Source organism: Monodelphis domestica, chromosome 1 (genome assembly GCF_027887165.1).
Source record: "Monodelphis domestica isolate mMonDom1 chromosome 1, mMonDom1.pri, whole genome shotgun sequence".
Taxonomy (NCBI): Eukaryota; Metazoa; Chordata; class Mammalia; order Didelphimorphia; family Didelphidae; genus Monodelphis; species Monodelphis domestica.
In genome coordinates, this window is record NC_077227.1 from 701,488,118 (window position 1) to 701,509,298 (window position 21,181).

Below are 21,181 nucleotides of genomic sequence, written 5' to 3' on the forward strand. Positions count from 1 at the left end.
TTTGATTTGTAGCAATGAGAATACATAATGCATATCAGGTATTTACATTTCAAATCATAACTGTAGCAAAATTAGTTTTGAAGTACCCACCAAAATAATTTTTTGGTTTGGGGTCACTGCAACATGAGGAACTGTATTGAGGGGTCATGGCATTAGAAAGGTTGAGAATCACTGGTCTAGAATATCTTATTTCTAACACTAAATTTCTTTGGATGGAGTTTGTGTAATGGAAAGAGTATAGGGCTTGGACATCTGAGAGAAGACCTATGCGTGATCCATAGTTCTTGAAGAAGACATAAGTGATCCATTGCTCTTGTAGAAGACCTAAGAGTGATCCATAGCTTGGTCATCACCTGGCATTCCCATGTAGACAAGTCACATAAATTTTCTGGGTCTCAAAAGGGAATAACAGCTTCTGTGACTGCTTTCAAGGGGATGTTGTAAGGATTAAAATGGAATGGGAATACATTTTATGATCATGAGGCAATGCTATATCTACCTTGTATAGAACTTTTCTTTAAAAGAACTCCACAACCTGATCCTTCAATACAGATATCCACCCCCACCCCCCCCTTCATTTTATCCTGGAAAACTTGGAAAAGAACTCAGTATCTGATGAGGAAAATCATTTGAGGACAAATTTTCTTTCCAAATCTTCTTTATTTTTATTACAAAAATGGAGACAAAATACTTCTTAAGAAGTCCCCCCCCCCCCTCTTAGGGAAAACTTGGTAGGTTTGAGAATGTTTTTTCAATGCTATATGAAAGGCTTGATCCTCTTGAGGCATAATAATCTACTTAAAATACACTTAGCAATACCCTCTGGCTGAAAAAACATTTCCAACTCATATACATTTAAAAAATAATAATAAAATGTCCCTTTAGATGCTTATTTTGACTTTCTGCCCAGGATCAATTGCAAAAGTGCTTCTGTTTAGAAAGTACAGTTCAGCCAAAATCCAGCTTGTTTTTTAGGAACAGGGAACTGGAGAGAAAATATCATGAGGTATTAAGCAAGCATGTGTATATGAGAGGATTTTGTTGTTATTATTTTTTCAAAATCTATTATTCAAAGCCAACTGGTCTCCATAGAGACTCAAATTTCCTATTTAATTGCATATATATGCTTAGCTCTCTGGCTGGTATCCTGACTGAAGAAGAAGATGGTGGGGTTATACAGATGATAAAGATAAAGAATGGGTAAGTTGAGGGGGCAGTTAGGTGGCTCGGTGAATTGAGAACCAAGCCTAGAGATGGGAGGTCCTGGGTTCAAATTTGGCCTCAGACCCTTCCTAGGTGTGTGACCCTGGGCAAGTCATTTAACCCCCATTGCCTAGTCTTTACTGCCTTTCTGCTTGAAACCTAACCATAGTATTGCTTCTAAGAGGGAAGATAAGGGTTAAAAAAAAAAAGAATTGGTAAAAAATTGTCCAGTTTCAATGTAATACCAGCAATGCCAGAGCAAGGAACCAAGTTAACTTGTATGTGCTGAGTCTATTCATCCACCCAATTCACTTATGGTCTTTCCAGGATTGCTCTAAGGTTGTTGCTTCTCTCTCTTCCCCTTATAAGACAACTTGAAAAATCTGCTATTTAACACCATTTGTTTCCTCATTTCTCTGCCCCTTGCTCTTCTCAACCTCTAATATGCTTTTTATATCAGATTTAAGGTGAATTTTCTTCTCTTGAATGAAGTAATTTTCAGTCTCCTTGAATGGACAAACCCCAACCAGACAGTGCTTTTTATGCTTTATTCTCCACTCATTAGGAAAAAAAGATAGGCATTAATTAAAGTCCTCTAACCTTCTGGAAAATCCAAAGCTTGTGATGGTTAGGGCCAGAAACTGTGGTATGAGGTCCCTAGTAGTAATGTGATCTCTCCAAGAACAGGAAGTGAGTCACAGATTCTGACCTCCAGTCGTCTAATGTCACTGATCATCAGATGTGGAAAACTATTTAAATGCCAGTAAAAACCTTTATGAAGCAATGAGATGGGGCATGCTGTCCCCTAATCTAAAAAGCCTCCTTTACCACTGACTATCTGATCATTTGTTCTTTTGCTTCTTGGCTAATTTAACCCATAAACTATTACCGCCAAAGCTTAAGCCTTTCAAAGAGGAGATGACACATTCTGCAGTGGCCTGGTCCTTGTAATCAAGGAAAGCTCTGCCCTGTGGTCCTTGCCAATTTAGTCTCAAAGGTACCGCATTGTATTCCCTGAGAGTTCTCTTCATATCACTCACCCGAGCATCTTGAGGAATGTTACCCACATAAACAGTGGTGACACTAGAGGAGGATTCATTTTTCAAAGCTACAGGGTCATGGTCCAGATGGGCAGAACCAGCCAACTCTGACAGTGTGGTAGAGGCTATCTGGTCACTTTTCCAGAGGACTGCTTGCTTGTTACTGGTTTTTGAATGTTCCAAATACTCCTTTTGTAAAGTGACATCTTTCCCTGCTTGCTTCTCTCGAAAATGAAGATTCTTTAAGATTGGAATTCTTCCCATCATCTCTTCACTAATCTGAAAAAGTTAAAATAGTTTTAGCTTTTTTTGTGGATAATGTCAAAAGGTATAAAAGATTTAGAAATGACTCTTAAAGTTCACTTAGTCCAATCCCTTCAAACTTTACAGGAAAGGAAATTGAGTTCTTAAGGTAGTTACTAAGGAAAAGGACCTACAGCAAAAATCTGTGGCAACTTAAAGATAGTGGGTAGAAAGAGAAACATTGGATTTTGAGTCCAAGATCTGGGTTTGAGCCCCGGCCCCACTGGCTATGTAACTACAAGCAACTTTTCACGTCACAGGGGTATGTTTTCTTTATACTACAGAAAGGGAGGCTGTTTGCACAATTGACTCGAATGGATTGTTGCAAAAAGTTTTGCAAATTATAAACCAGACTTGGAGTTATTACTATTCTAAAATGCTTCTATGGATCTGACCATATTCATAAATGGATTTATTGACACAAAACCTAATTCGGCCTCCTATTATGTGGCACTGCCAATGGTTAAAGTATAAGCCTTTAAGAACCTCTATGTTCCTTCAATTGAGGAATGGTTGAACAAATTATGGCATATGTTGGTGATGGAATACTATTGTGCTGAAAGTAATAATGAAATGGAGGAATTCCATGTGAACTGGAATGGCCTCCAGGAATTGATGCAGAGTGAAAGGAGCAGAAACAGGAGAATCTTATACACAGAGACGGATACACTGTGGTACAATCCAATGTAATGGACTTCTCTACTAGCAGCAATGCAGTGATCAAGGACAATTTGGAAGGACTTATGGGAAAGATGCTATCCACATACAAAGAGACTGTGGGAGTAGAAACACAGAGGAAAAACAACTGCTTGATCACATGGGTCAATGGGGATATGTCTGGGGATGTAGACTCTAAATGATCACTCTAGTGCAGATATTAATGGTATAGAAATGGGTCTTGATAAAGGACACATGTAAAACCCAGAGGAATTGCTTGTTCGCTATGGGAACAGGGTTGGGGGAGGGCAGAGAAAGAACATGACTCATGTAACCATGGAAAAATATTCTAAATTAATAAAAATTTTTTAAAAAGAACCTCTATGTTAACTAGCTGTACTTAATGACATTGGATTTCCCATAGAGATTCTCTGTGGTTTTGTCCTCCATGGTTCAAAAGATGTACAGAAGTAGAATGGAGATTCCCCTATATCTAGAAGGCCCAGGAAGCACAGGGAGGGAAGAGCCAAGGATCTCCTGCTGCTCCATCCATACCTGATCTTGCCTATAAGGGTTAGAGATGGAATTCCCCTTTTGAGCCCCCTAGAAGAGGTTCTAAGGTAAGACGAATGACTCCTCCATTGCTGTGACTCCAGGTGGGGAAGGGTTTTTATTAGAAACTGTTCTCTCACCAGTTGGAAAATGAGTCTGAGGTCCAGATGCCAAGTTCTTTTATTGGACAATGGAAGGTGATGAAGGCAAAGCTTGGCATGAGAGCACAAATTCTGAGAGCTGCCAGGTTTACTGTGATCAGAGGGTGACGTTAGCTCTATCTTAGGGGATCTGCAGTTAGAGCCGAGATCCTTTGGGTTTACAATTCAGTTAGTTCTGAGTTCATTAGGACATAACAATCAGTCAATCAACAGATCATCTGGGGAGCATCTGATGTTCAATAGAAGGACAAAGACATACAGGGGTTATTCCAAGACTATATCAATTTCTTAAAAAGAAAATAAAGTGATACGGGAGTTTTGCAAAAGTTGTGAATGTTGGTGAGACAACTTTCTGGAGTTAGTCCCTCCCAGTGTAGATTCTCATACTTAGGATGTAGGACTATGGATTTCTAGTAAAGCTGATCCATTCAAATGTGAATTTCAAAAACATAATCTTTAGTGACAATATATGTGATTTTTAGAATGTCCAAAAATCACTTGCAGTTATTTGGAGGAGATTATTTCTTGCAACTAGCAAAATCCCTTCATCTATAAGTGTGGTATAATAACCTTTGGCAGAGGGAGATCTAATAACTCATCATGACACATGTGTTAAGTACTAATTCCACTCAAGTTACTAGTTTGTTTTGGCTTAACATGTGTTTATTAAACAAGGAGAACATTTCCATGGCACTTGTTGGCTAAAAAGAGATTTCTGTATAGTGTTTCACTTAGTTCTTATAATAATCTTGTGAATTAGGCAGATTGAGCAGCATTGTGCCCATTTTATAGATGCAAAAACAGAGGATCTAAGAGATTAAGAGATTTGATTTCTCAATGTCCCATTGAGTAGCTGAGTTGAATTGGAAACTCAGATCTTCAGATTCTAAGTCCAGCACTTCTCCCACTGTAACTCACAACATTCATGGTTATCGTGGTATACCAGATCAAAGAATTCAGATGTATACTAAAAGAGATCTGAGAAGGCAATGGAGTGAACAGCTATGGACTTAAGGACTTTTATTAAGCAGAAAAACAATTAAGAAAGCAGCTAGAACCAAGAGGCAAACAACTAAGAGTCTACTAGGTGCTGTGTACTGGGGAAACAAAGACCAAAATGAAACTTGTCTTTGCCCTCAAGTAGCTTACATTCCATTCAGAGAAATATGCATGAATATAAGGAAATATATGTTGTTCAACCATTTCAGTCAAGTCTAACTCTTCGTGACCCCACTGAGGGTTTTCTTCACAAAGATAATGAAGTGGTTTATCATTTCCTTTTCCGGCTCATTGTGCAGATGAGGAAACTGAGGCAAATAGGGTCCATAGAAAGAAGAGGCAAGATGACTTGCAGAGGGGAGAAGAGGTCCAAAGAATCTGGGGGATGGATTAGGAAAGGATTGATTATGGAGCAGCCAGCACTTGGCTTGAACTTTGGAAGCCAGGGAGGTGGAATGTTGAGTATGAAGGGTACAAGTTGGCTAGTTTTGTTTGAATGGAGAGTGTCTATGATATGTACTAAGAGTGGAAATGTGATTGGAGTCAGAGTGTGAAGGACTTTAAAGGTCAGAGGTGCTGCCACTTTATTTTGAAAGCAAAGGGAAGCACTGATGCTTTCTGAGAAACAGAGTGACTTACTGAAGACCTGGCCTGTAGAGGTACTGAGTTTGGGCTTTAAGGTCTAATTTGGTCTCAGCTTCTAAGTCTGCTGATATGAAATATCAATAAATAGAAATGATTTTTTGCACAGTAGTTGAAAAGTACAGCTAACAAAGGATATGCAATTAAACAAGAAAGTCACATAACCACCTTCGTAGAATTATAAGATTGAAAATTAAGAGGGGTACTTGGAAAATCATCTAGTCCAGGAGTCTCTGACCTTTTTTGTGTCATGGGCCCCTTGGGAAGTCCATCAAAGTCTATGGGCCCCTTCTCAGAATGCTTTTAATGCATAAAATAAGATACATACAATTACAAAAGAAACCAATTATATTGGAATATAGTTACCAAAATATTTTTTAAACCCTGAGTTCGTGGATCCAAGGTTACTTCTTTCCTCATCATTTTGCAAAAAGGGAAAACTGAGGCCCTGAGATGGTAAGTGACTTCTGAAGGTTTACCTAGGAAGTAGCAACTCAGTCTATGGAGGTCAAGATCTAGAACTGTTTCCTCAATATTATTCTTCCTTTCTTGTTGGAAGTAGAATGTCAAAAGTGTGGAATCAAAGCCAAGTAAATTTTCAGTCTTTTAGAAAGAGATTGGGAATAGCTAATTGACAAATGTAAATAGAAAAAAAGCATGAATAGGAAAGCAGAGCTTCTAAAAGTGGATTCTAAACAATAGAAAGGAGACATATAAATGAAATGCTTCTCTAAAAAAAAAAAAGAACTCAACATTGTTCTTCAAAAATTTTAGCCTCCACTCTAAAGAGAGAAGCTAAGTCAGCTCTATAGAACCAATTATTGAAAGCTGTGTGATTCTGGGCAAGTAACAGCCCCTCTCTTGGCCTGAGTTTGACACTACAAAGGTGTTTGAAAAGTGGATGCTGCTGAAAGGTTCTTCAGACCTGAACATTCTATAGCATATTGAGAGACATTTGTTAAGCACCTACTATGTACCAGGCCCTGTGCTATACCCCAGAGATAAAATGAAAGGGAAAACCTTTGGTTCCAGGGGCTCACAATCTAACAAGGAGACTACAGATGAACAACTACATTCAAATAAGCTATTTATAGAATAAACTGGAAATAACCCAAGAAGGAAGGCATAGCCAGGAGGCCATTACTCCTGGATCCTAGAGGGGAGGAGAGAGTGGAGGGGAGAAGGTGTTTGAAGACAGTAAAGGCAGGAAGGAACTAGGATATAAAGAGTTTTATGAGTCAGAGCACTTTATATTTGATACTAGGAGTAATAGGGAGCCACTGGATTTGATTGAATGAGGGTGATAAGTTTTCACCTTTAGTTAAATCAATTTGAGGCTGAGAGAGAATGAACAGCAGGGGGAGAGATCTGAGGCAGGAAGGTCGAGCAGAATGTTACTGTAATCGTCCAAATGTGAGATGATGATGGACTGAACCAGTGGTGGCAGTATCACAGGGAGAGGGGAATTATACAAAACATCATGCAAAGGTAGAACTGACAGGACTTGGTAACAGTTTGGATAAATAAGGAGAGTGAGAGAGCATGATGAATCTTTGAGAGTATTATTATGCCCTCAAGTCCCTTATGTATTAACAGCTTTGATTCTAAGTCTATATCTGCCTGACTTAGCCCTTTTGAAGTGAGAACCTTATTGGCACAAATAAGCTCATTTTATAGTTTGTGGATATTGAGTTTTTGACCTTATGGCGCTAGTTGAAAAATTTGAATCTAGAAGGAGAAAAAAAATGCAAAGAATTCCTATATTCCTCAAAGCCACATCACATATATATCTGCTGCCATCATGAATTCCCGACAAGCCTGTACATGACAAAAAGGAAGATAAGGTATGAACCACAATTAGGACCTTGGGTTATCCTAGAAGTTCTTGGAAAAGGCTAGGAAGTAATGCCAAGTTTCCAGTCAAAGCTCATTTGGAACACTGTCTATTGGCTAGCCAGCAACCTCATGTGAGAATCAGAGGCTATTTTTCCTGGGTACACGGGCCGAGCAGTACAAGCCATTGGGAACATCTTAGGGCATACCACCTTCTCTCCCACTGAAAAGCTGGGGCTTACATAGAACTTCTAATTAGTTCTTTTGGTTCCTAATGCACCTCCTAGCTCTTAGTCTTATGGGTTTTAGATGACTCCTGTAGACAGAGGAGAAAGTAACCAAAATGCAAAGCCAAAGGAAAGAATCAAGGGATGTTAAGAGGAAGAGCCTCCGTTATATGTAAATAATCCTGCCCCCTTTCCTTAGTAAATTGTGAATGAGATTGATGACCTTCAGTTCTATACATTTCTCTCCCTGGGCAAACAACTCTAGCACAGGAAGGAATGTTACCTACATAAATAGTGATCACAGACAAATCTTTCCTCGGCATTATGCTTGGCAGGGCTTTACAAAAAGCCATGCCCAGAAAGGGCAGAACTACCTGATTACACTCTAAGTCAAAAGGCACCAAAGGAGCCAGAGATCCAGGACTAATTCAGGTTGAGCAAGCCTATGGTTAGCCTCTGTTGTTAGTCATTCCTCATGAACTATTCAAGATCTGATACTCTGCAAAGCTATATGGAGGAAGGATCAATAAAAAGTGAGAGATTTTTTTTTCTCTGAGTGTACATCTTTCTCATCTCTGGAGCAAAATTTCCCTAAGCTCAACTTACACAGAATTGCTTAATTTTATTTTGTTGTTGTTCCTTAAAACTGACATTGGATTTATTTTGTGGGACTGTTACCACCTTTTGTCATCTTTGCTAAACTAATCATAGAATTAGAGATTTGAGGGCTGATATTAAAACACTTTACAAATGAGGAAACTGAGCCACAGTGAGATGAAGTGACTTGCCGAGGGCCACCCAACTAGTAAGGGTCTAAAACAGAATTTGAACTCAAGTCTTCCTGGTTTTAGAAATAATTTAATCCAATCTCCTCGTTTTTCAAATGAGAAAAGAGACCTAGAGAAGAGAATACGATCAAGAATGCCTAGCTAATTTGCCATAAAGTTGGGAACAGAGCAAGGCATTATACAATGTAAGAAAATTACATTTACTATATCGCTTTTTTAAGACAGAGTGTTTAGCTGGAGAAGAGCAAAGAGTTTTTCATATTTAGTTTAATAAACCAAACAAGCTTTTATTTCACATGGAAAATTGACACAGCCCAACAAATGTTCCTAATTGCTGGCCAGGAAAAAGAGAGTAAGATGGCTAAAGACTAGTCAGTAGACTTGAGGTCCATTTTTACAAAGGGAGTTGCTGTCAGCTGATCCAGAGTGACTAACTCTAAGAATTCTAACAGAGAGTCGTCACTTTTCAAATATAAAAATGGCAATCAGCTGTACAACTGTAAAATGCCAGATGAGGTTAGTCAGGTAGATTTTTCCACCTTGATTTTGTTGGTAAGGGTGGGAAAAGCATTAATCACCTGATGACCTTTTAAAATTATAGAGGAGAAAAGCTGGGATTTTTGCACCTACAAGTGACCAGATGTACCTGAAGTTAAAAGTCTAAGATAAAAGACAATATCTTTCTATCTCTGAGGATACTATTGCATGTATAAGGATGTGGGAGTATGGTTTCTATTTTTTTTTTTAGTTTTTCATACATAATTATGTGGGGTTTTAAAAAATTTCTAATATTCTTCCAGTTGATTATATTTTGTGCATGTGCCAGCAGAGGATAAAAATAGATTTGTGTGATGTGAGCAAGAAGACTGTATTTTGGTTTTTCACGACATGCTCTGAAAATGCATTTCTGTGGCAAAGACTGATGACCAGTCCTTCTAGTGGGGCTCAGATTTCTTGAGAGTGCTTGTGTTCAATTATGAAAAAACCAAATAGGAGCTACAGTGATTGGAGAAGTGAAAAAACTTAGTGTAAGAGCTCTGTCAGTCCTTGAACTAGGAGAGTCAGAGATCTATTGTCCCTTTAGGATGGAGGGAATTAGACATGCGATGGCTCGCATCCATCCCTGGCCTTCCAGTACAGTCTGCTGTCTTTGGGGCCATTGCCTTTGGGTATAGTGTGGCAGGCCCCTAGTATGGGGCTGCAATTCCTAACAGCAGGAAGCAATTCTGTGTGAGTTGAGCATAGGAAAAGTTTGTTCTAAAGGTGAAAAAGATGTTTGTAGTCCTCTCATAAGCACACTCAGAGGCAGATTAACATTTATACCATCAGTGGGCAATAGAAAAAGAAAAGAAAATGACAGCCTATAACTTGAAACATCTATAACTTCACAAAACAGCAGAATTTTGTTAGAACATGGCTCATTACCACACACAGCAATCTGCAAGCATTTACTAGGTATCTGCTGTGTATCTAACACTGGAGCAGGCACTGGGAATTTAACCACAAGAGAGGAACAGCTCTTGCCTTTGAAAAATTTGCAATTGTATACTACCACTCTACTCCATATATTTTAAAGTTTTAATGTGGTACCCAAAAGGTCTAATTACACACAATAAAGAATCAATGAAAATATAATGTAGGGATGGGGCAGCAATAACTCCAGGCCTGGAGACAGGAGGTCCTGGGTTCAAATCTGACCTCAGCCACTTCCTAGTTGTGTGACCCTGGCCAAGTCACTTAACCCCAGTTTCTTAGCCCTTACCTCTCTTCTACCTTGGAACCAATGTTTAGTACTGATTCTAAGATAGATGGTAAGGGTTTAAAAAAACAACAAAAAACAATATAATGTGGGTAAACATCAAGATTTTAATGGTGGTGGTGGTTTTTCCTGTCTCAAAACATGAAAATCATAAAGAGGATGTACAGTATTCTCACTAGGTCAGTTACAATGAGGCAGGAGTACACTAACCATTTTTGAGAGCAGTATTAATCCATTAAGTAACACAAGACTTACACCAGAGGACTCAGTCCAAGTCTCAGCTAGACACGTAGTAGAGGCAGCCCTGGTAGGAGGGCAAAGGTACTGTGCCAAGAGTCAGAGGATCTGGATTTGAATCTGGCCTGTTATTAACACTGTGTGGCCTTGGGGGAGTCACATCCTTTAGGGCTTGAACTTTATATATTTTTATATATATATATATATAGTGGTAGTCTCTCGGTGATCGAGAATGACAATTGTCTTTGTGCATTATCATCTATTGATGTACCCTCATGTGGCTTTGGAGTCAAAAGGCTGAGGCGCAGAGTCTGTGGCACATGGGGCATGGGACGCCCGTTGTTACGGGAGGTGCGGTTGTGGCCTGGTGTCGGCGTTCACGCGCAGTGGCAAGATGTTGACGTCGCTCATCTTCAAAGGTGGTGGTGGCATGGTGAATGTGGGTTCACCAGCTGCTTCTGTCAGAGGCAGCAAGTTCTAGTTGCTTTGGTGTAATGCCAGCCCACTTCAAGTTTGACTTTAGCTGATCCTTGAATCTTTTCTTTGGTCGGCCTTGTTTCCTGAGTCCAGCTGACAGTTCACCATAGAATACCTGTCTTGGTATTCGCTGTGGGTCCATACGGATGACGTGTCCAGACCATCGTAGCTGGGTTTTGAGGACTTCTATGCTGGTGGAGTTGGCTCTGTCGAGGACTTCCTGGTTGGTGATTCGGTCCTGCCATCGGATCCTCATGATTGACCGGAGGGAGTGTTGGTGGAATTGCTCCAGCTGTTTCATGTGCTTCCGGTACAGTGTCCATGTCTCACAACCGTACAGGAGCGAGCTGAGGACCACTGCATTGTACACTTTGAGCTTCGTCGCAGTGCTTACACCTCTGTGTTGGAGGACTTTGGAGTGCAGCCACCCGAGTGCCTGGCTGGCCTTTTGGATCCTGGCATTAATCTCGTGGTCTAGGGACCCGTCATTGGCGATGGTGCTGCCCAGATACTTGAAAGTGTTGACGTTAGAAAGCTGCGTGCCGTCGCTTGTAATGCACGGCTGGTTTGTTGGCCTCCCTGGTGCAGGTTGGAACAGCACCTCTGTTTTGCTGAGGCTGATAGTCAGGCCAGACAGTTTTGTTGCGGTGGAGAACCTGTCCACAATGGTTTGGAGATGATTTTCTTGGTGGGCCATGAGAGCACAGTCATCTGCAAAGAGAGCTTCCAGGATGAGTCTCTCTGTTGTCTTTGTTTTTGCAGTCAGGCGGCGAAGGTCAAATAGTGAGCCATCCAGTCGGTATTTGATGTAGACACCCAGGTCTAGATCCATCACAGCATGTCGTAATACTTGGGTGAAAAATAGGTTGAATAGTACCGGAGCGAGGACACAGCCTTGTTTCACACCATTGGAGATGTTGAAGCGATCAGAAGTCTCTCCACCAGATAGGACTTCCCCTGTCATGTCGACATGAAAGAGCTGGATCAGTCTGACGAATTTTGCTGGGCAACCGAGCTTGCTGAGGATTACCCACAATGCGTCCCTGTTTACTGTGTCGAACGCCTTTGTCAGGTCTATGAAGACAATATAGAGACTCAGGTTCTGCTCAAGGCATTTTTCCTGCATTTGCCTCACTGTGAAGACCATGTCGATGGTGCTGCGATCTGGTCAGAAGCCACACTGTGATTCAGGCAGGTTCTGCTCTGAAACAGATGACAGGAGTCTGTTGAGTATAACACAGGCGAGGATCTTTCCAGCAGTGGAGAGTAGTGAGATGCCTCTGTAGTTGTCACAGGCTGCTCGTGAGCCTTTGTTCTTGTATAGGGCTATGATGGAGGCATCTCTGAGTTCTGGGGGCATGTCTTCCTCTTCCCATATGCTGGTCAGCACTATGTGGAATGCCTGGAGCGCCTTTCCATTTAAGGCCTTGTACACCTCTGTTGGGATCCCGTCTTTACTGGGTGCCTTGCCTGCACTCATTTGTTTAATGGCTTTTTGGACTTCCTCTATTGAAGGAGGGATGTCAAGTTGTTCAATGGAGAGGTTTTGGGGGATCTGGTCAAGGGCGCTTTGGTCGACTGAAGAGGGTCGGTTGAGAAGCTGACTGAAGTGTTCTTTCCACCTGTTGCTGATGCCTTTTTTATCTTTTATGATATGATATGATATTATTTATATATATATATATATATATATATATATATATATATATATATATATATATATATATATATATAAACATAAACTATAAAAGGAGGGGGTTGGGTTAGGTGATTTCTCAAGATTTTCCAACTCTAAATCCTATAACTCTATAACTGGGCAACTTTCATGACATCTTTCCTCAACTATAAAATGGGGGTGATAATACATTATCTTCTCCATAGAATGATTAGGAGAAAGTATTTTGTAAAATGTCAAGTGCTACATATAAAGTGAGCTACTATTCAGCAAATAACTTGTTCTTAGGAACAATGGCAAATGGTCACTTCCTTGTCCTGATCTGTCTTACATCTGTAGTAACTACAGGATGGGAAGCAGTTGCTGGTGGGCCTATGTGAAGGGAGGTTGCCAGGGGTCTGCCTTCTGACTTACACTCACAGCACAGAGCCATTATTTTAAGTAAACAACTACTTAGTGTCTCTCTCATCTTTTCCTGTCATACAAAATATAGTCAGAAATATGGAGATGAGACTTGCTCATTTCACTAAGAAACTTTGTTATTCCTCAGTTTTCTGTACCTCCTTTCCCTGTATATATTTAGCTAACTTAAGAGTACCAGTTTATCCTTACATAACATAAGGTTTACAAAATACTTGACACAAATAAACTCATTTGATCCTCACAACAATCCTGTAAAATGGGAACTAAAATGATCATTTCCATTTACAGGCGAGGAAACTGAGGCTCCTAAAGGTTCAGTGATTTACCTATGGCCATACAACTAGTAAGCAACAGAGGTGAAATTTAAATCCAGATCTTTCTCTTCCTTGTTCTTCTAACTCCAAATCAGTATTTGAGCCCTCTTTAACTGTATGGTAGTGCCTCTGAGAACAGGAAACCTATATATCATTCTAATGTTGTGTAAACTCTGGAGACTCCCAAATGTTTCAGAGTGATTAATGCAGCCATCCCAAAGCACTAATTGAATTTGATATATTTTACTAACATGGGTTATCTACATAATCCATTTCAAGTACATGGTGCAGAATACAGGGAACAGGTTACCCTCAGCTCAATGCTGTTTCTGGCTGAGGTTCATGGAGGCTTACAAAGAGTGCGCCTATAAGAAACCCCAAATTACACTTTAAATGAACCTCATCTTGAAAGCAAGTACTTCTAGGACATTAAAAATCCCTTTTCCCCTTGATGATTCAGTCATTCAGATGAAGTAAATAAGCTCACCATATTGGGAACATATGGGTGAGAAGCATCAGTCCCAAAGAGGGGCATATGGCATTAAACATGCTAAGCTTTCAAAAGATATGAAACGACTTATTTCCTTAAGCTTAGAATATGAAGATGATCCTGGAGGGAAGGGGGAAGGAGCTATAATTTTCATAATTACAGAGACAAATGAATCAACTTGGAAAAGTAAAAACTTCCAGATTTTGTTCTTCAATGGCTGCCATAACGAAGTAGGGAGCTACTGAGAGTGTGTGCATGGGAGTGGCTGAAAAGATCCATCCGGGACTAACAGTAACAGTTCTTTCCACTGAAGACACATGTGATGGCTGGTTTTTGATAATGTAGTTTTGGTGGCTATTAGCAGTGCTCATGGAGGGTGGCAGCTTTACCTATAAACATTTTATGACCACCCCAAAGAACATTTTTAAAAACCAGACAATTCTTCTGGAATGCTGCACACCAGACCAGCAGAAAGTGGTACCATGGGGCTGAACTATATGCCAAAGTACTCATGACAACATTCCAAAGAGCTCTCTTCCCTCTCCTCATTTTAGCTTATCATTCAAAAGATGTTGGGGCAGACTGCATTCATTGTATTCACAGATAACATAACACGGTAGAAAGAGATGGACTTGGAAGGTGAAAACCTGGAAAACTTGGGTTTTAGGGACAGGTTGGATGAAATGACTTCTGTGATTCCTCCAGCACTGAGATTCTATGAAGAAAGAATTGATGGTCTTGTTTGTGCTCTCATGTATACTCTTGGTATCTGAGTACCTCCATTTGCAACATGGAAATCATACTACTACCCAACTCATGATGCCAGCATGAAGAAAAATGCTTTGCAGACATTAATACCTGGCATATATGAGATCTATCATTATTTCTGCTATTGTCTATTCTCTTCATGTGTCTAGCATTGTGCCAAGGTTAGTGTCAGTGACAGGTTGATTAGAACATAAGAAAGTGCTGCCAGGAATGCTGCTCAGAAATTCAGTGTTAAGTGAGATGAAGAAACTAAGGCATTAAACCAGCTAAGTGACTTGTCCAGGGTCACACAGCTACGAAGGGTTTGAAGTCAGATTTTAATTCCAGTCTTCCAGAGTTTGGGCTTAGTACTCCATCTGCTACAACATTTGGCTCCTTAAAGAGTGAATCAGGACTTTAGGGTAAACATGGAGGTAGGCTAGATGCAGGACTCTCCTCATCACCTACCAATATAGACCACCTCAAAAGGCCAAAAAAACCAAATTCATATGAATGAAAGGATTCTACAGTACGGTGTAGCATTGAAGGTATGTGGGATTTGGGCATTTCCACACTATAAGGGGGTGAAATAGCTTCCACCAAAATGCGAGCTGATCAACCCTTCCCCACTTCACCTATAGAGCCAGAGTCAGAGCCAGTGCACTAGAATCAGTGAGTGAGTGAGGGGAACCTCTAGAGCAAGTGAGGGGTACCTCTAAGACCCTGGCAACTGACTAAGACCACCAAAGACCTACCCTTCAGAGCAGCTAGACCTGAGACCCCAGCAGGCTGAAGAGTACAGACCAGGGGGCCCACGTGGAGATGGCCCAGAGAAGGGCAGTAAAGAGTAGAAGCTGCAGAGACTTGAGAGGTGGCCTCAGGCAAAAAACACAATCCTTAGCTCGACACACAGAGAGCCTGCCTTCCTCACTCAGACTTCTGACTGGAAAAGGAAGGAAAAACCACCATAGTGATGGCAAACAATGCCCAGGAAAAACAACTTCCCAACACCAAGAAAAACAAGAAGAAAGCTTTGACCCTGGATAATTTTTATGGAGGAAAAATCCAGACTACAGAGGAAATAGCAGAAGAGGACATACAAATAAATGCATCCAAACCTTCTATAAAAAATGGAAATTGGCCACAAGCTCTTGAAGAATTTAAATCAGAGATTATCAAAAAGATGGAAGGATTCTGGCAAGAAAAGTGGGAAATAGTTAAAAAAAATAACAGTTTAAAGGACAGAAACTCCCAATTGGAGAAACAGCTGGAAGCCACAAAAAGCAGGATAGGCCATTCCAAAAAGGAAAATCAAAAGATTATGGTGGAAAACCAGTCCTTAAAGACCAGAATTAGGCAATTGGAAGCCAATGATCTTGCAAAACAGTAAGAATTAATAAAGCAAAGTCAAAAGATTGACAAAATAGAAGAAAACATAAAATATCTCACTGACAAGATGACAGATCAGGAAAACCAGTCTCAAAGAGACAATTTGAGAATCATTAGTCTACCTGAAAACCCAGAAATAAACAGAAATCTTGACATCATACTACAAGAAATTATCCAAGAAAATTGTCCTGATGTTCTTGAACAAGGGGGCAAAATAGACATTGAAAGAATTCATAGAACACTCTTTACACTAAATCCTCAAAAGACAACCCCCAGGAACGTAACTGTCAAATTCAAAAGCTTCCAAGCTTAGGAGAAAAAACTTCAAGAAGCCAAAAAGAGACAATTCAGCTATCAAGGAGCACCAATCAGAATTATGTAAGATCTAGCAGCTTCCACACTAAAGGACCTCAAGACTTGGAATATGATATTCAGAAAGGCAAGAGAATTGGGTCTTCAACCAAGGATCACCTATCCATCAAAACTGACTATATACCTCCAGGGGAAAGTATGGGCATTCAATAAAATAGAAGATTTCCAAGTATTTGTAAAGAAAAGACCAGAACTAAGTGGAAAGTTTGATATCCAAACACAAAAATCAAGAGAAACATGAAAAGGCAAATAAGAGAGAGGGGAAAGGGAAAAAATGTTTTTTTTTAATTTCAACTTTCTTCTTTAAGGGCTTCAATAAGATCAAATTGTTTATGTTCCTATATGGAAAAATGTTATTTGTAACTCTTGAAAATTATAATCACTATTATAGTAATTAGAAGACTTATTCACAGTTAAAGATTGGGGTGATAAGTGTTATAAAATGATAGCAAATAAAGAAAAAGGGAGGGGGGAATAGAAGATGGCACCAAGAGAAACTTGAAGGAATATGATAAATAGAATAATCTGTATCACCCAAAGAGGCACATGGGAAGGGGAGGGGAAGAATACTGTTATAAGGAGAAGAAGAGAGTGCTAGCAGGTAACACTTAAGCCTTACTCTCAGTGAAATCAATTCTGAGAGGGAAGAGCATCTAGATCCATTGGGGTATTGAATTCTATCTTACCCTACAGGGAAAATGAGAAGGGAAAACTAAGTGGGGGTGGGGAATACAAAAAGGGAGGGAAAGGAGGTAGGAGAACTTAACAGACCCTAAAAAAATAAGAAGGTAAAAAAGGGAGGGGGCAGAAAGGGAAGCATAATAAGGGTGGGGATTAGGGAGACTGATTTAAAGCAAACCACTGGTTTAAAAGGCTATAGTGAAAGAAGAAAGGGCAGAACTAGGGGAGGATATCAAAATGTTGGGGAATACACAAGTGGCAATCATAACTTTGAATGTGAATGGGATGAACTCACCCATAAAACGAAAACAAATAGCAGAGTGGATTAGAAACCAAAATCCTACCATATGTTGTCTACAAGAAACACATATGAGGTAGGTAGACACTCACAGGGTTAGAATTGAGAAAAATCTATTGGGCCTCAACTGAGAAAAAGAAGGCAGGAGTTGCAATCATGATATCTGACAAAACCAACATAAAAATAGATCTGATTAAAAGAGATAGGAAAGGTAATTAATTACATCCGGATAAAAGGCAGTATAGACAATGAGGAAATATCATTAATCAGCATGTATGCACCAAATTGTACAGCATCCAAATTTCTAAAGGAGAAACTAGTGGAGTTGAAGGAGAAAAATAGATAGTAAAACTATACTAGTGGGAGATCTGAACTTTCCTCTATCAAATCTAGATAAATCAAACCAAAAAATAAATAAGAAAGAGGTAAGAGATGTGAATGAAATCTTAGAAAAATTAGAGTTAATAGATATAGGGAGAAATACAATTAGGGACAAAAAAGAATCTTCTTTTCAGCAGCATATGGTATATTCACAAAGATTGACCATGTACTAGGGCATAAAAACATGGCAAACAAGTGCAAAAAAGCAGAAATAATAAATGCAACCTTTTTAGATCATAATGCAATAACATAATAATTACTAAGGGTACATGAAGAGTCAAATAAAAAATTAATTAGAAATTAAATATGATTCTCTAAAATCGGTTAAAGAACAAATCATAGAAACAATAATTTCATTGAAGAAAATGACAATGATGAGACATCCTTTCGGAATCTATGGGATACAAAGCCAAAGCAGTACTCAGGGGGAAATTTATATCCCTGAGTTCATATATTAACAAATTAGGGAGGGAGAGGTCAACAAATTGGACATGCAAATCAAAGAACTTGAAAGTGAACAAATTAAAAATCCCCAGATGAAAACTAAATTAGTGATCCTAAAAATTAAAGGAGAAATTAATATCATCGAAAGTTAAAGAATTGTTGAATTAATAAATAAGACTAGAAGCTTATAATTTTGAAAAAACAAATAAAATAAACAAAGTACTGGTCAATCTAATAAAAAAAAGGAAAGAAGAAAACCAAATTAACAGTATCAAAGATGAAAAGTGTAAAGATTAAAATTTAGGGGAGACAGGCAGGTAGAAATTAGTTTCCCTCTGCAAGGAGTATTATATTTTTAGAGGTTTATTGAAGATTAAGGATTAAAGAAAATACAGAATAAGAAACATGTGCCTAGGCCAGAGAGGCCTAGACAAGACCTTACCTACATTATGGAAAGAGCCACGTCTGCTCCAAAATGGAAGTCCAAAAGAGCCCACAAAAGCCTTTGCAATCAGGTTAAATCCCTTCTCGATCTTGGCCCACCTGAGAATTCTGTGAGATTACAAAGCATTTTTGGGAAGTGGAGCAAGGGCTTGTGGGGATTAAAGTCCAGAGTTTGAGTCTATTTTTACAAAAGGGAGACCTCACCTCTAATGAAGAGGAAATTAAGGCAAACAGTAAAAATTATTTTGCCCAATTATATGGCAAACTAGGTGATATGGACAAATATTTACAAAAATATAAATTGCCTAGATTAACAGAAGACATAGAATATTTAAATAATCCCATATCAGAAAAAGAAATTGAACAAGTCATCAAAGAACTCCCTCAGAAAAACATCCCCAGGGCCTGATAGATTCACAAGTGAATTCTATCAAACATTTAAAGAACAACCAATCCCAATATTATACAAACTGACAGAATAAGCAAAGAAGGAGTTCTACCAAATTCCTTTTATGACACAAATATGGTATTGATTCCAAAGCCAGGCAGGTCAAAAACAGAGAAAGAAAACTATAGACCAATCTCCTTAATGAATATATAGATGCAAAAATCTTAAATAGGATACTAGCAAAAAGACTCCAGCAAGTGATCATGAAGGTTATCCACTATGACCAGGTAGGATTCATACCAGGAATGCAAGGATGGTTCAATATTAGGAAAACCATCCACATGACTGACCATATCAACAAGCAAACCAACAAAAATTACAGGATTATTTCAATAGATGCAGAAAAAGTCTTTGACAAAATACAACTTTCATTCCTATTGAAAACACTAGAAAGATAGGAATAGAAGGACCTTTCCTAAAAATAATATATCTCCTCATTCTGTTCCTTTCACTCTGCATCAATTCCTGGAGGTCATTCCAGTTCCCATGGAATTCCTCCATTTCATTATTCCTTTTAGCACAATACTATTCTATCACCAACAGATACCACAATTTGTTTAGCCATTCCCCAATTGTCCCTAACTTCTTGGGACACCGTCCTCTCCTGGTTCTTCTGCTTGTTTGGTTGCTCCTTCTCAGTCTCCTTTGCTGTATCATTTCCAGGTTGTTCCCATGAAACACTGGGGTCTCCCAAGGCTCTGTCCTGGATCTCTTCCCAATCTCATCAGTTCCCATGGATTCACTTATCTCTAGGATGATGATTCTCAGATCTATTTGTCCAACTCTAGTCTTCATTCACCTTCCAGTCCAGCATCTCCAAATGTCGATGGAACTTTCAACTGGATGGTATAGTATCAACACATGGCTGCCAAGTCCTGACAATTCTATCTTCATGGCACCTCTTCTATATACCCCCTTCTCTCCTCTGACACTGGCAGACCTAGTACAAGTCTTTACACTGCATGTCTGGATGGCTACAATAGCCTGGTGGTAGGTCTGCCTGCCTCAAGTCCCTTCCCACTTCAGTCTATCCTCTCCTCAGGGTCAAAATGATTTTACCAGAAGGGCAGGTTTGACTTTGTCACCATGGCACTCTATTACCTACAAAATAAAATATCAAGAAAGTACTGTTTGGCTTTTTAAGTCCTTCATAAACTGGCCCTCTCTTACCTTTCTACCTTTTTACATTCTATTTCCTTCCATAGTCTGTGATCTAGTGACTGGCATCCTGGTGTTCTTTCCCTGACCTCCCGAGTCCATGCATTTTTCCCTGGTTGCCTATTCCCCATGTCTGGGATGCTCTCTCCTCCTCCATTCCTGCCTTCCTTTAAGTCTGAGCTAAAATCCTATCTCACACAAGTCTTTCCCAGTTCTCTTTAATACTAGTGCCTTCTCTCTAAGGTTGCCTCTAATTAACCTGTCTCTATCTTGTCCATATATGGTGGTTTGCATGTTTTCTGTCAGTGGATTATGAGTTCTTAGAGGGCAGGGACTATGTTTTTTTGCTTTAATATATCCCCAAAACTTAGCAATGCTCATGGCACAGATGAATAATTAATAAATGCCAGTATACTTGATTTGACTCTTCAATTTGAACTGTGCTAGATTCCCTCCCTCATAGTATTCAATGCCTCTTGAGTATAAATTTCCTTGTTATGCCTAACTTGATGTTACTGATCAGAAGGTTATTAAATAAGGTTCTCTTTTCACTTTTAGCTTTTAAGGAAGTCCTAAAAGATCTTGGTGTCTCAATACATATCACTGGAAGAGAGTGTTTTAGGTGGCTTTCAGCTCCAGGCACCACACCCTATCTACTGTCTTGGGAGCAGAGTTCAATGATACATTCAGGCCACTAAAAAATCAAGTTGTTTGTCACCATTCCCTAGGGCTGCCTTATACAATTAGCCTGAAAATGAATAAGGGTCAGATAAAGAAAGTTATTTAGGGCCACATAAAGAAGCTCATGTAAAGCCAGGTTAAGATTAAAGCCTGACCTTTTGGTTCTAGTATCTTCCCACTGCAGTTGAGTGGCCAAATCAGTTGGTTCACTTTTCTTTTTGAATATAACAACACAAATGACTTCTCTGACATATTTAATTTCTCATGACCTATATGTGAAGGACAGGGCAGCTCTGTCTTTTAAGTAGTAGCTTCATTCTTAACTATCTCTGCAACTAAGCCATCAGATCTTAGAGCA

The 21,181-nt window shown here is 39.4% G+C and overlaps 1 protein-coding gene across 5 annotated transcripts in view; it reads right to left on the reverse strand.

The window, feature by feature from the left end:
* Window positions 1-640: 640 nt before the first annotated feature.
* MTHFSD (methenyltetrahydrofolate synthetase domain containing) overlaps window positions 641-21,181 on the reverse strand; it is a 70,800-nt gene continuing 50,259 nt past the window's right edge. For 4 of the 5 annotated variants that reach the window (XM_007477263.2, XM_016427847.2, XM_016427846.2 and 1 more), the window contains one exon: window positions 641-2,522. In XM_007477263.2, the coding sequence (XP_007477325.1) occupies window positions 2,046-2,522 (477 nt within the window). In that variant the 3' untranslated portion in view covers window positions 641-2,045. Of the gene's footprint in view, window positions 2,523-2,546; window positions 12,082-21,181 lie in introns of those variants that run through there. The other variant, XM_056810452.1, reaches the window with a different exon arrangement.